We start from the raw sequence: 16338 nt of genomic DNA, 5'->3' as shown, positions 1-16338 counted from the left end.
GAGAGAGAGAGAGAGGCAGAGACACAGGCAGAGGGAGAAGCAGGCTCCATGCAGGGAGCCCGATGTGGGACTTGATCCCAGGTTTCCAGGATCAGGCCCTGGGCTGAAGGCGGCACTAAACTGCTGAGCCACCAGGGCTGCCCTTAAAAGATTTTATTTATTTATTTATTCTTGAGAGACAGAGAGAAAGGCAGAGACACAGGCAGAGAGAGAGAGGAGGCTCCATGCAGGGAGCCCGATGCGGGATTCAGTCCTGGGACCCCAGGATCACACCCTGAGCCAATGACAGGCACTAAACCGCTGAGCCACAGAGGAATCCCCAAGATTTATTATTTTTAAGTAATCTCTACACCCATGTGAGGCTCAGACTTACAACCCTGAGATCAGGAGTCGAATGTTCTACCACCTGAGCCAGCCAGGTATCCCTAAAAATTTTTTTTTTAATAAATATGCATGTCCCTGGACAGTGTATTACTTGTCCTTTTTCTTGAGCTCTATGGATATAGATTTTGCCTTTTAAGATTTATCCATATTACCATATCTGTAACTTATTTCCATGCTGTATGATAATCTGTTAAGGGAATATACCATAGTTTATCCGTTTTTGCATCAAAAGACACTTGGTTTCTTTCCAGTTTTTGCCATTATGAAAGAAAGTCATTGAATATTTCTACATTTATACATTTATGTGTCCCCTGAGGAGTTGTTGGTACATATTGCTATGTGCAATTTCAGCTTTATAGCATTTATTGTTTCATCAAGTATGAGCCTTTTTTAAATTGTGATTCTTTTAATTGAGGTGAAATTTACACAACATACAATTAACCTTAATATACAATTCAGTAGCATTTAGTATATTCATAATGATAGTATCCACCACCTCTAATTTTAACACTTTGTCATCAATCCAGAAAAACAAACTGTCCGTTCTATAATCACTCCTCATCCCTCCAATTCCCAATCACCTGGTCACCACTAATCTGCTTTCTGTCTCTGGATTTGCCTAGTCTGAGTATATCATAAAGAAGGAATCATATAGTACATGACCTTTTGTGTCTGGATTCTTAGCATTTTGTTTTTGAGGTTTATCTAAGTTGAAGCATATATCAGTACTTCCTTTTTTGTGGCTTTATAATATCCCGTTGTATGTATATGCCACAATTTGTTTTTCTTTCATTTACTGATGGACATGTGACTTATTTTTCCACTTTTTGCCTATTAATGAGTCATAAGTAATGATGCTATAAATATTTGTGTACAGTTTTCTTTGTGCACATGCTTTCATTTTTTTCACATGTTTTCATTTCTTTAGGATATATTCCTAGGAATGGAATTGCTGGTGCTTGTTTGATAGTTTCTTGTTCTTTGCTTGTTAATTTTCTTTTGATACAGTTTTTTAATCTCCATTTGAAAATTCCAATATAAAAAAAATTACAATTATCAGAAATCTTTGGGGATATGTCTTATGTCTCTCCTTCATTGAGGCTTGTTTTCTTACACATTTGCTACTCTCTTGATTGCCAGTTTATTTTTTATCACAATCTGTGGGGATCCTAGGGGCCTAAATTGGGGATTAATTGCCCCAGAAAAAGTTTCTTTTGCTTCTGCTAGTGCAGGGTATGCTGCATACCTGGCAGCACTTCAGCTGCCTTACAGAATTCCAAGCCTTAGTTTCTCTCTCTCTCTCCTTTTTAAAAAGAGTTTATTTATTTATTCATGAGATAGGCAGAGGAAGAGTCCTGGACTCAATCCCAGGACCCGGGATCAGGACTTGAGCCAAAGGCAGATGCTCAGCCACTGAGCAACCCAGGTGCCCCTTGAGCATTTGTTGCTGATCCACCTAGAGTTGATAATAGCCATCAGGATAACCCCCCTTTTTTATTTTTCATATTTGCTTACTGCGTCCTGTTCCTGCTCTAGTATCAGTTCATTTGTTTGTTTTGCTTTTGAGATTGCTAGGCACCCAGGAAATAGAACAATGAGTGAAATTGCTTCATCTATCAGCTAGTTATTTTGTGGCAGGAAAACTCTTTTGAGTAGCTCACTGAATAGAAGAGATCTTTGTAGGGATCCCTGGGTGGCGCAGCGGTTTGGCGCCTGCCTTTGGCCCAGGGCGCGATCATGAAGACCCGGGATCGAATCCCATGTCGTGCTCCCGGTGCATGGAGCCTGCTTTTCCCTCTGCCTGTGTCTCTGCCTCTCTCTCTCTCTCTCTCTCTCTCTCTCTGTGACTATCATAAATAAAAAAAATAAAATAAATAAAAAAAATTAAAAAAAAAAAAAGAGATCTTTGTAATCTTCCAAAGTGTCCTGTGGGTAAAATACGTGCATTTAGAAATATGATCATTTTTTCATTGAGGAAATTTGGAGTAGGAATACTTTAAAAGGACAATACATATGTAAAATGCAGACTTTAAGTATGGTCGTTGTTTCCTTTCTGGACATTCATTATTAAGTGTCAGATAATTTTGTGTCTTTTTAAAAAACTATTCTCTGGAAGCACAGGATTAGATCTATTTAATTTATGCTATACATTTCATAGTTAAGGCTTTACCTCTGTATTGAAGTGAAATAAAAGATTGAACAAAAATGGCCGTTGTCTGTACTTACTGATGAAATGTAATTTTTGAGAAACAATAATAGCTAATATTTATGGAATGCTTATGTGCAAGGTACTGTTCTAAATATTTATGCTTAATCTTCAGAACTAGTCTATGAAGTAGGTGTCCTTTTTGTCTCTATTTTATATGTGAGATAAAAGGCACAGGAAAATCAGGTGTACTTTTCTAAGGTCATGAAATTAGCACATGATCATGATGAAGCTACAATAACAGACCCAGGCATCCTGACCTCAGAGTCCGTGTGATTAAATACTATGCTTCTCTGTAATAAATGAAAAAGTTTAGAAGTGGTACTTATTGGTAGATTTAAGCCATCCCAAATGGCTTTCTTAATTTTTGAGAAAAGTGGGATACTAATTGACTGATTTTAGTAACTTATGCTGTATATTTTTATTTTGTTTTCTGATTTATGTCTTATCAGCTGTTTTAGGTGAATATATTCTATATAAAAATAATTCTTGTAAAACTGAAATGTACCTTGTTCAGCCAAGTGCATTTCATAGTATCATGTTTTTTAAAGGTTTTATTTATTTATTTGAGAAACAGAGAGGCAGAGGCACAGATAGAGGGAGTAGCAGGCAGAGGGAGAAACAAGCTCCATGCAGGAAGCCCGATGCGGGACTCGGCCCTGGGTCTCCAGGATCATGCTTAGGGCCGAAGGCGGCGCTAAACCGCTGAGCCACCCGGGCTGCCCCATAGTATCATGTTTTTAAAACCATTTTTAACAGCCTCATTGAATAGATGTATTTTATAGTTCATAAAATTCACTCGTTGCAAGTCTACAATTTAATGATTTTTAATAATTTTGAGTGATCCAGCCATTACTGTAAGTTAGGATTAGAACATTTTCATCTTCCTGATATGATCCCTCTTATTTACACAAAATTTTGTTCTCACCTCTAACCCCAGAAATCAAATCTAGTTGTCTCCAAAAATTTGTTTTGATATCTTATCACCATACAACACTATTAAAATGCTGTTGACTAGATTTCTTTATACTTTTTATGCCCCCTACTTTTTTTTAATGTAACATGTTTAGATAAGATGATACAGTGCCAACCTTGCTGAGGTGGTATAGTTGTAGTGGTGATTAGCATTTTTTTTTTTTTTAAAGATTTTATTTATTCATGAGAGAGAGAGAGGTAGAAACACAGGCAGAGGGAGAAGCAGGCTCTGTCCAGGGAGCCCGATGCGGGACTTGATCCTGGGTCTTCAGGATGGCGCCCTGGGCTGAAGGCAGGTGCCAAACCGCTGTGACACCCGCGCTGCCCTGATTAGCATTTTTTAAATGAATTAATCCATTAATTATACTTAGGAGTAATAATAGCAATGATTTCACTGTTGAAAACTGTAACTGTATTTAGGGACTATTCTTTAAATTGATGTAGACTGTTAAACTTGAGCTCTTGTTTTTCTGCATTTTATAGTTTTTCCTTCTCTGCTATTTTTGCTGTGATCACTGTGCCTACCCTCTAATGCTTTTATTTTTTTTATTTTTTATTTTTTTTTCCTCTAATGCTTTTAAAGTGCACAAGCCCTTACTGAATCCTCAGAATATTTCCCATGAATAAAATTTGAAGAAAGTGTGAAATTTGTGGCATTAATTTGCCACTTTGAGATTAATTGGTGCCTTTGCTATTCTTGAAGTTGTTTGACAGGCCCTTGCATAAGAGAGATGTTACTGCTTTTTTTGTTTACAGAATCGGTTTTATGTATCATCCTGTTGGTGATCAGTATTTTTCCTGAGGTATTTGGAATACAAAAGTTGGCTGAAGTATTAGATTTGAATTAGAATCAAGCAAGCATATTTTTCACAAGGCAGAAGTAGGATTTAAGAAATAGTACTTCGACTAATTAACATCTCTTAAACATAATAAGCATTTGCACAGCATTTTCATAAAACTTTTCTAATTTCAATCACATGAATATTTATCACATTTCCTTTTAAATATGTTGAAATTTAAGTTATAGTATATTCTGCAAGATTTGCTAAAAGGCTTTGCTTGTTAAGAAGAAGGTGAAAACCAGTTTGAAACTCATTTTCTGTGTAAATTTTATTCATGTTGAAGGTGTTCCACAGAATGATGATGGCTCTAGACCGAAGGATGAAACAAGGTAAGAGTTCACTTGTTTTACCACAGAATATAAGAAGGGACAAAGGAGAATGAATATTCATTGTAGTCAGAACTGTAGTTTGACTAAATAGTTCAGTCTGCTATAAGAATAAATGAATGTCAAAAATTCAGGGCTCAGCGGCACCTGGCTGGCTCAGTGGGTGGAGCATAGGACTCATGATATCAGGGTTGAGATTTAGCCCCACCTTGGGTGTAGAGATTAGTTAAAAATATATATATTGGGGATCCCTGTGTGGCTCAGTGGTTCAGCGCCTGCCTTTGACCCAGACCATGATCCTGGAGACCCTGGATCGAGTCCCGCGTCGGTCTCTTGGCATGGAGCCTGCTTCTCCCTCTGCCTGTGTCTCTGCCTCTCTCTCTCTCTATCATGAATAAATTTTTAAAAAAATCTTAAAAAAAAAAAATATATATATATATATATATATTGAAAAAAAAATTCAGGGATCCCTGGGTGGCGCAGCGGTTTGGCGCCTGCCTTTGGCCCAGGGCGTGATCCTGGAGACCCGGGATCGAATCCCACGTCAGGCTCCCGGTGCATGGAGCCTGCTTCTCCCTCTGCCTGTATCTCTGCCTCTCTCTCTCTCTCTGTGTGACTATCATAAATAAATAAAAATTAAAAAAAAAAAAATTAAAAAAAAAAAAAATTCAGGGCTCAGGGTAAGAAAGGAAATCTTTATGAATGTTTCAGGACTCTTAGCTCACCTGACTGCAATTCTATGGATTAGGCCAGGGATACCTACGTTGCTAGTACTTTCTTCAGTGGTTTAAGTGTTTCAGGTTGTATAAAGTGATTATATTGGCACTTTTCCAACAGCAGGGAGTTCAGAATCCTAGGGCCATCACTGGACTGTTAAATTTTTTTTCTAGGAAAGCTGGGACATAAGCTTTGGGTATATGGGAAGGTCATTATGAGCTGTGGTGTCTTCTGGGCCTTTGTTAGAAGGAGCAGAGATTTGTAGTAGCTGTTTGCTCTTAACCTAGATTCAGCACTTTTTTTTTTTTTCTAAGATTTTATTTATTTATTAGAGTGTATGAGCAGCGGGGAGGGGCAGAGGAAGAGGAAGAAGCCGACTCTTCACTCAGCAGGGAGCCTGATGCAAGACTTGATACCAGGACCCTGGGATCATGATCTGAGCTGAAGGCAGATGCTTAACTGACTGAGCCACCCAGGCGCCCTTTTAAAAAAGATTCTATTTATTTATTTGAGAGAGAGAGGGCACAAGCATGGGACGGGGGGAGGAGAGGGACAAGCAGACTCCCTACTGAACACAGAGTCTGATGCAGGGCTTCATTTTAGGACCCTGAGATCATGTCCTGAGCCAGAATCAAGAGTCAGCACCTTAACCAGCTGAGCAACCCAGGCACTCTCTGACTTAAAAGTTTAAGTGTTTAGTGGTTATCCTAGACACTGATCATGGGAGATAAACTTAGAAAAGGAGATGTTTCTAGTCTCAAGGTAGCAAGTAAAGTATCTTAAAGAGTTACAGAATTCCACTGGATTCTCTGTTTTTCCCAAACTGAGTGTTACAAACAGTGAGTAGGAAGATGATGAACCACGGAAGTCATGGTCAGAGAAGAATATAAAAGCAGTATCATAGAACATAAGGGAAAATATCCTGAAATAATGGGATATTACAGTGTCAGGTGCTGCAGGAGAGGAGAGGAGCAAGTAGAACAAAATGTTGATGGTTGTTGAAGCTGAGTTGATAGGGAGTTTGTTGTACTAGTCTGTCTACTTCTGTGGTGTATGGAAAATTCCATAATAAAAAGTGAAAAAACTCAGCAAGATCTTTGGGGAAATTAAAGTATATGAAACTGTTGTCTTTTATCTAATAGAGTATCTACCTTCAAAGTCACTCCTGTGATAAAGACTCGTCTCTCCTACTACTCTCACAAGAGGTGAAATATTAAGGACTAGTAACATCTTGCCCAGGGATTAATAACTACCCCCCCCCCTTTTAAGAAGGAGGGTTGGGAGGGGCTAAGAGAATTTTAAGCAGGCTAGTGTAGAGCCCAACAATGTGGAGCTCAGTCTCACAACCCTGAGATCATGACCTGAGCTGAAATCCAAGAGTCAGACGCTTAACCAACTGAGCCACCCAGGCACCCTGAATAATAACTGCTTTTGATTAAAAAGGAATAGAAAAAATTTTTAAAATTATATCTATCTCTGTAGACTGAAAACAATATAAGCCTCTTATGTCTCTTTTTAGTTATATGCATAATAGAAGTTTTTTGAATTCCTGAAATTCTCTGCAAATTAATGTTTTAAAATTTCAGTTTGCATTCATTAATTAGGAAATCTTTTGCATAATAAATCCATATTTTTCCATTAGTAAGTGAGAATATCATAGGATTTTGTATGTTCCTTGAGAAGTTAAGTCATTTTCTTTTTTTTGCAAATCTTTTTTGTTTTTAATATTTTTTAAGTAATCTCTACATCCAGTGTGGGGCTCAAACTTAAAACCCTGAGATCAAGAGTCCCATGCTCTATTAATTGAGCCAGCCACACGCCCCTATAAATCTCATTTTTAAAATACTTTATGAAACTACTCTGGACGTGTATAAATTTCTTCCAAAGGCATTCCTAGAGTCCTAGCCTTATGCCATTTATTTAACCAATTCTTTACATCTTCCCAAGTGAATCATTGTCATAGATAATCTAAGGAGTAGTGTCTTCTAGGTTACTGAGATTACTAGACTAATATTGAGCCTGTCTTTTGTGTTAAGCATGAATTCTTTGAATTAGCTTTTATTCCAGAGAGCATACCTCTGAGATGATGGGTTTGAAAAGCATTTTGTAAACTGTCCAATGCTTTTTTTAAAAAAAATATTTTATTTATTTATTCATGAGAGACACAGAGAGGCAAAGACATAGGCAGAGGGAGAAGCTCCCCCTGCGGGGAGCCTGATGCAGAACTCGATCTAAGGACCCCAGGATCATGACCTGAGCCAAAGGCAGACACTCAACCAGTGAGCCACCCAGGTGCCCACCTGTCAAATGCTTTTAAATGTTACTCCGCAACAGTCATGCCATGGCTGGCTTTCCCTCTTTGCTTTTATTTTCAGACATCTAATTGTAAGACTAAAAAAATGGCAATATATACCCAGTGAACAAGGGCTTTGTGTCCCTCCCCTCCAGTCCATTGCCTGGTTACCAATTAGGAAGATGACTAAACAACTTTAGGTTATCTTATTTTCGTCTAATTCAGGCACTGTGTACTGTGAATATAATCTTCTTAGTCTGCTTTCCCCTGTAGCATGTTTGGATGTTTTATATTTCTCAGTGTTTTCTTATGAAGTTCAAGATGATTGGTGCCTAGTATTCAAGATTTTGTTACTAGAGGTACCTTCTTGACTGTTAAGACCTTATTGTAGTAGCATCTTGGTTCTCCAGGGTTCTTTATCCTGTCCATAAACATCTGAGCTTATATAGAAGTTATATATGTATGATGAGGTAGGCAGAGGTTTTAAGATTGTGGAGCAGAGGAACAAAGCCATAGAAGCACATACTTTGTACCTAATTTCTTTTTTTTTTTTTTTTTTTTTCCTAATTTCTTTTAAAAGATAATTGGTGGTGGTAAGTTCCACCACCATGATGATTCTGTATAGTATATAGGTTTCCATGTTGGTTTTGTTTTATTCCCCCGTGTTGGTTTTCAAAATCCATTTCAGGTTTTATTTTCACACCTATTTGTTTTTTTTAAAGATTTTATTTATTTATTTATTTATTTATTCATGAGAGAGAGAGAGAGAGAGAGAGGGAGAGAAAGGCAAAGACACTGGCAGAGGGAGAAGCAGGCTCCATGCAGGGAGCCTGATGTGGGACTCAATCCCAGGACTCTAGGACCATGCCCTGGGCTGAAGGCAGGCACTAAACTGCTGAGCCATCCAGGGATCCCCTTCACACCTGTTTATTAAAGGAACTGAAACACCACCAGTGCTATTTTAGTGTGGCTGTGTTTTTCAGACTTCTGAGTGCATCAGAATCACCTGAGAGGCTTGTTCAACCACAGATTGCTGTCTTATCTCCAGTTCCCAGTTTGTTATGTATAGGTTTGGGCTCAAGATTGAGGCTTCTCACAGGTTTCTAGGTGTGCTGATGATGTTAGACCAGGCCATATACTTTGAGAACCAGTATAGTTTAGACATACAGTTATTTTTTAGAGTACAACAAGAGCTATTATGAGAAATTGTTTCAGTTATGTAATGAAGATTTTCTTGAATATCTAGCCTTAAAGAATTGTCATTCTACCTAATCTCCTACTCTTTTACTTGAGAACTAGTTTGAATCTTGTTTCTTTTGTTGAACTTTTAAAATTTGTGTTTATTATTAGAAAATGCATGACAGTTTTTAAAAATGTATATCAGTATATAAAATGTATAAAAGCTTCATGGAAGAAATGGCATTTGTCCTAAGACCATAAAACATTATAATTTGGCTTTCCATGCCTTGCGGAATTGGAGAGAGGAAGGAGTTCTAGGTGGAAGGAAGAAAAACAATTATGGAGATGGGGAACAACATAGGGTGTTTTGTTGGAAATCCTTGGTCACAGCATAAATAGCTAAAAATAGAGTAATTGAAAGGGGAAAATGGCAAGTGGTGAATTAGCTGAACCAGTTAATATTTATTGCCTCTTATATGTCAGGCAGTGTAATCAATCAGTGTGTTTCCTCTCATTTCACTGAGTCTTGAACTTTTTTATGAAGTAGGTAGGTATGTATCATTTTGATGGGTGATGAGAAAACTGAAGCTCAGAAAGGGAAGGGAACTTGCCCGAGTTAATACTGTGGTAACACAGTTGAACCTGGGATTGCCTGACTTCACAGCCTGATTGTCATGCTTTACTGCAACCTAAACTGGGACTTTTTTTTTTTTTTTTTTTAAATAAATGATGTATTTAGCCCTCAGTAAATGTTAGTTATTTTTCATGTTACATTAGATTGGGGCCAGGTGGAGATTTTGGTTTGTAAATACAGAAATACCTCATTTTATTATGCTTTGCAAATATTTTGTTATTCACAAATTGAAAATTTATGGCAACCCTGCATTGAGCAAATCTGTCAGCACCATTATTTTTAATAGCATTCACTCACTTGTGTCTCTGTCACATTTTGGTAATTCTTGAACTATTTCAGACTTTTTCATTATTATATTTTTAACGGTGATCTGTGATTAGTGATCTTTGATGTTACTGTTATAATTGTTTTGGGGTACCACAAACTGTGCCCATATAAGGTTTGATCTTAATTGATAAATGTTGTGTGTGTTTTGACTGCTCCACTGACAGTCTCTCTCCTCCTTGGGTCTCCTTATTCCATGAATTATAACAATTAGGCCAATTAATAACCATACAGTGGCCTCTTAAGTACTCGAGTGAAAGGAAAAATTGCATGTCTCTCACTTTAAATCAAAAGCTAGAAATGATTAAGCTTAGTGAGGAAGGTGTTTTGAAAGCCAAAATAGTTTAAAAGCTAGGCCTCTTGTGCCACATAGCCAAGTTGTGAATGCAAAGGAAAAATTCTTGAAGGAAATTAAATTGCTATTTCAGTGAACACACAAATGATGATAAAGCAAAACAGCCTTATTGTTGATATGGAAACTTGTAGTAGTCTAGATAGATCAAACCAGCTACAACATTCTTTAAGCTAAAGTTTAATCCAGAGCAAGACCCTGACTCTCTTCAATTCTATGAAGGCTGAGAGAGATGAGGAGGCTGCAGAAAAGTTCAAAGCTAGTAGTGGTTTGTTCAAAAGGTTTAAAGAAAGGAGCTGTCTCCATTAACATAAAAGTACAAAGTGAAGCAGCAAGTTATCCAGATAATCTGGCTAATTAACGAAGGTGGCTACACTAAACAACAGATTTTCAATATAGATGAAACAACCTTATATTGGAAGATGATGCCACCTAAGACTTTCATAGCTGGAAAGAAGTTAAAGCCTGGCTTCAAAGGATAGGCTGTTTTGCTAGGGCTTAATGCAGCTGGTGACTTTAAGTTGAAACCAGTGCTCATTGTTCTTTCCAAAAATCCTAGGGCCCTTAAGAATTATACTAGATTTACTTTGCCTGTGCTCTATAACGAGAACACCAAAACCTGGATGATAGCACATCTGTTTACAAAGTTTATTGACTATTTAAAGCCCATTGTTGAGACCTGCTCAGAAAAAAGATTCCTTGCAAATGTTACTTACTGCTCATTGACAATGTACCTGGTCACCCAAGAGCTCTAATGGAGATGTACAAGATTGATGTTTTCAAGCCTGCTAACACAGCGTCCATTCTGCCAGTCCTTGGATCAAGGAGTAATTTTGACCCTCAGGTTTATTTATTTTTTTTATTTATTTTTTATTTTTTTGACCCTCAGGTTTAATTATCTAAGAGATACATTCCTTTTTTTTTTTTTAAGTTTTAATTTATTCATGAGAAATAGAGAGGCAGAGATGTAGGCAGAGGGAGAAGCAGGCTTCCTGAGAGGAGCCTGATGGGGGACTTGATTCCAGGATCCTGGGATCATGACGTGAGCCAAAGGCAGATGTTCAACCACTGAGCTACCCAGATGTCCTCATTTCTTTCTTTTTTCTTTTTAAGATTTATTTCAGAGAGTGAGCATGCAAGAGGGGAGGCAAAGGGAGAGGAACAGAGAATCTCAGGCAGATTTCCAGCTGAGCCTGGAGCTCAAGGGCGGGGCGGGCGTGTCTCTGTCCATAACTATGAGATCACCATCTAAGCTGAAACCAAGAGTCAGATAGATGCTTAACCCACTGCACAAGCCAGGCACCCCCAAGAAATACATTTCTTAAGGCTATAACTGCTATAAATAGTATTTCTCTGATGGATCTGGGCAACAAGTTGATAACCTTTTGGAAAGGATTTAAACATTCTGAATGCCATTAAGAACATTTGATTCATAGGAGGTTACAGTATCAGCATTAACAGGAATTTGAAAAAAAATTGATTCCATTCTAAGCAGGAAGTTGTTAACAGTAATCCAGTGAGAGATATGGAGGGTTAGAACTGGGCACTGGTGGTGGAAGAGTAGAGAATTTGGAGTAAAATCAGTGAGACTTAGGTACTGAGTATCAAGAGGCAAGAGAGAAGAAAAGTCATGTTCACTGGGAAGATACCAGTAGCACCTGTAGAACCAGAACATGGAAGGAACAGTAGCTTTAGAATTGGCGACTTATTCTATATCTCCTGCATTTAGTTGATCATTTGGTACTAGAAGATGAGAATGAAACAAAGATGAGCAATTCTGATTTGGGAATCATTTCAGAGATGATCTTTGAAATCATGGAATCGGAGACTCTAGGGGAAAATTCATGGAAAAGGGAGAGGAAGACAAGAACAGAACCATATTTAGTGAGTGGGAGGAAGAAGACAAACTGAAGAAGAGATGGCTAGAAGAAAATGAATAGTGAACTTATTTCTGAGTAAATTTAATTAGAAGTTAAGTTTATAGAAGTATAAAACTTCTATATATTTTAAAATATAGAATTAAAGGCAAGTGACATTTAATAAGTTTGAGAAATGATAAATTAGTATCCTCAGATTATAAAAGTATCATACAGATAATAAGGAAAATTATTCTCTTATAACAAAAATTTATAAAAGACATACAGTTTGTGGAAGAGGAATCTCAGATGGCTTGTAAAAATGAAATATTGTTGAGCATTAACATTTTATTTTATTGTATTTTTTAAGATTTATTTATTCATGAGAGACACAGAGAGAGAGGCAGAGACCTAGGCAGAGGGAGAAGCAGGCTCCCTGTGAGGAGCCTGTTGTGGGACTCTATCACAGGACCTAAGGATCACTACCTGAGCCAAAGGCAGTCAGCCAGCCATTGAGCCACCCAGGTACCCTGAACGTTAACATTTTAATTTATCAAATTAGCAAAGTCTTAAAAATATTTCAATACTTGATGGTGAAATGCCTTTTTCCTAACTAGCTGATAGGAGAACAGATCAGTTATTACCTTTAAAAAAAATTTTTTTTTAAAGATTTTATTTAGTTTTTCATGAGAGACACAGAGAGAAAGAGGCACAGACACAGACAGAGGGATAGGCAGGCTCCATGCAGGAAGCCCGGTATGGGAATCGATCCTGGGTCTCCAGGATCAGGCTCTGGGCTGACAGCGGCACTAAACCGCTGAACCACACAGGCTGCCCTTGAAAATATTATAAAAAAAATTTAGCAGTCTGTATTTCAGTCTTTAAAATATTTGCATATGGGCAGCCCGGGTGGCTCAGCAGTTTAGCACCTGCCTTCGGCCCAGGGCGTGGTCCTGGAGTCCTGGGATCGAGTCCCACATTGGGCTCCATGTATGGAGCCTGCTTCTCCCTCTGCCTGTGTCTCTCTGCCTCTCTCTCTCTCTCTCTCTCTCTGTCTCATGAATAAATAAATAAACCTTTAAAATATTTGCATACTTTAAACTAGGTATTCTATTCTGATAGTCTATCTATAGGAAATAGAACATCCCCACACTACCACCCCCAAAAAGAAAAGAAAAAAAAGTGTTTAAATGACGACATGTCCATACATTATTCTGTAGTCATTAGATATTATAAATGTTATTGAATAATATGGGAGAAAGTACCCAGTGTATAATGAATAACAAAACCAACTCAAATTTGGGATGTCTGGGTGGCTCAGCGGTTGAGCGTCTGCCTTTGGCTCAGGGCATGATCCTAGAGTGCCAGGATCGAGTCCCACATCGGGCTCCCTGTATGGGGCCTGCTTCTCCCTCTGCCTCTCTCTGTATCTCTCTTGAATAAATAAATAAATAGTTAAATCTTAAAAAAAAACAACAACTCAAATTTGCTTAAGATATGAAACATTTTATGATCACATACACAGCCAATGAAATAGGACTGGCAAGAAATGAAAGTCCATATCTTAATGGCAACGATCTCTAAATATGTAGGATGGAAAGTGATTTTTATGATTAGAGGTAATTTTTCACTTTGAAAAAATGAAAGTTCTGGGATGCCTGAGTGGCTCAGTCAGTTAAGCATCTGCCTTCAGCACAGGTCATGATCCTGGGATCCTGGGATCAAGCCCTTCATCGAGCTCCCTGCTTGAGGAGTCTGCTTCTCCTTCTCCCTCTCCCTCTGCCCCTGCTTGTGTGTCCTCTCTTTTTCTCTCTCAAGTAAATAAAATCTTTTGAAAAACGTAGAAGTCTTTGAAAAATTAAAATTACTAAATACATATTGCATAAATGCAATACATTATTTCATAAATACAAAAATTGTAATGAAGGAAAAGAGAATGACAGAACAGCTTTGGGGGTGACACCTGGCTGACTCAGTTGGTATAGTATGTGACACTTGTCTCATGAGTTTGAGCCCCACATTAGGTATAAAGATTAAAGAAACACTTTTTTTTTTTTTTTTTTAAGGAAAAAAGAACAGCTCTGAAGAGCACTTAGGATTGAGGAAGTGTTTTAGGTTGAGGGGTTTTATTATATTTGTGAAGTTAGAGGAAAGATCTTGGAGAAGGAAGATGATGGAAGATATAAGAAAGATGTTAAACGATGATGGAAAGTTCTAGAGGATATAAGCTGAAATTAAGGATAAACAGACAAATTAGTTTTGAAGAAGTGGAGAGATTTCTTTGTTCCCCCAAGAAGGGAACAAAGAAATGAAGATGATTAGTCTCACAGAATTTTCTTTTTTGATTTATTTATTATTATTAACAAAAATTCATTCTTAAATGTACAGCAGGATCTAAGACAACACTTTGACAACAGATGCTACAACAGACAGGGAATACAGATGTTTTAAACAGGAATAGAATTAAACAACACCATTGTCTCAGGCACAAGAAACAGCTTACTTTTTGCCAGTTTTCTTAATTCCACCTGTGGCCTGGGGGCCGTTCTCTGTGGCCTTTGCTTTTAGCTCTTTGAGTTTAGCTCCTCTTTCTTTTTCTGCTTGAGTGCCTTATCTTCCTTGTCCATCTTCTTGGGCTGCTTCAGGGGCTTCTGCCATCTTTGTGGCCAGACATAGATGAGACATGAATGATAGTTGATAATCATCATGTTAGGGAAGAGGCAACATCAGCATCATCTACAGGTTGGGAAAGTGGTCAAAAGTAGATTAGATACGTAGAAAATGATTGATTTTCAAGCTATGGTAGTCCAGTTGAAGTTGTTAAATAAAGCCAGCTATAGCTTTTGTTGCCTCAGTCTCTGAAATGACCAAGCTTTAGGAAACTGATGTCTGCCAAAATAAGAAGAAACTCAAACACAATTTTCTTTTTGTCTTTTGTGTAGGTCTGTTTAATTGTACCGCACCTAGTAACAGTTTTTTGCCTTACCAGACTACTATCAATCTTTTTGTTACTATTAATTGTAATAACATCAGTACACCAATCCCAGTGAACCTGTGGTATTAGGTTGTCATAGCCCTCCTTTCTTTCTTTCTTTCTTTCTTTCTTTCTTTCTTTCTTTCTTTCTTTCTTTCTTTAAGATTTTATTCATTCATTCATGAGACACACACACACACACACACACACACACAGAGGCAGAGACACAGGCAGAAGGAGAAGCAGGCTCCATGCAGGGAACCTGATGTGGGACTGGAACCCAATGTGGGACTTGATTCTAGGTCTCCAGGATCACGCCTTGGGCTGAAGGCAGCCGCTAAACCACTGAGCCACCCAGGGATCCCCTCCTCTTTTATTTCTAATAAATTGTTTAGCTTCCAGGAGATTTGAGCTATGATGTTTTTCTTTTTAACAGGAAAAAAAGTGCTCATTTTGGCAGCACATACATTAACAGAGGGAAAGAAAAGACTTTATCTTGTTAGATATTAGAAATGAAAACCTCCAGACTTTTCCTTATTGGGTACAGTGGAAAATTTATAAGGAGAGAGACCCCCCCCTTTAATTTGTTACTTTACCTAGTTTATATGCTCTGCTAAATTATACTTACTTTTTCCACTGGAACATTATCTATCATTACTTGTTGGGCCCAGAGAATAGTAGTAGAAAAAGTAAATGGAGGATTAGTTGTGGTAGAAAGATTGCTTGGGACGGGGGGATGTTGGGTAATAGTGAGGAATTAAAGGTGCTAGAAGAAGTAGTAGTCTATGATGGAACCCAAGTGGGACTTGAAGGGAGCTAATGGACTGTGAAGATGGGGATGCTTAAAGGTCCTGATGAGAATGAATCAAAAATGGAGTAGGAGGCAGGTAGAGGGAATAGAAGGCTGTATATAAGTAGAGAAATTTGAAATTTTAAAGATCTAAGAAGCAGGAGCAATCCTAAGTATTAAGGAAATTTAAGGAATCATCAAACTAACCAGATTGTCAGATAACTATTTTGAGAAACTGAGGCCAAGTAGTTAGAAGGGTACACAGCATGGATGTTAAAATCTCCCAAGATTTTAATCCTCAGTGAGAGAACATAGCATTTTTGGAATCCAGTTTCTGCTGTACCTTTGTCATAGCAGATTTACCTCATGCCCTGAATGTTTTTTCTTTCTCATATATTCCTAGAACTTCAAAGAGATTAAATAACAGGGGGGCCTGGGTGGCTCAGTTGGTTAAATGTCTGACTCTTGACTTCGCCTCAGGTTGTG

At 37.9% G+C, this 16338-nt stretch overlaps 1 protein-coding gene across 21 annotated transcripts in view; it reads left to right on the top strand.

Annotated features, from left to right (window-relative positions):
- The window catches only part of ITCH (itchy E3 ubiquitin protein ligase), a 155233-nt gene that overhangs the window by 79634 nt on the left and 59261 nt on the right, over positions 1-16338 (top strand). For all 21 annotated transcript variants that reach the window (XM_026009865.2, XM_026009863.2, XM_072736071.1 and 18 more), the window contains one exon: positions 4691-4736. In XM_026009865.2, coding sequence (XP_025865650.1) covers positions 4691-4736 — 46 coding nt within the window. The remainder of the gene's footprint in view (positions 1-4690; positions 4737-16338) is intronic.

The sequence above is a fragment of the Vulpes vulpes genome, chromosome 14 (assembly GCF_048418805.1).
Source record: "Vulpes vulpes isolate BD-2025 chromosome 14, VulVul3, whole genome shotgun sequence".
Lineage (NCBI taxonomy): Eukaryota > Metazoa > Chordata > Mammalia > Carnivora > Canidae > Vulpes > Vulpes vulpes.
The sequence above is the reverse complement of the archived record's forward strand: the minus strand, read 5'-3'. Positions and strand labels throughout refer to the sequence as shown.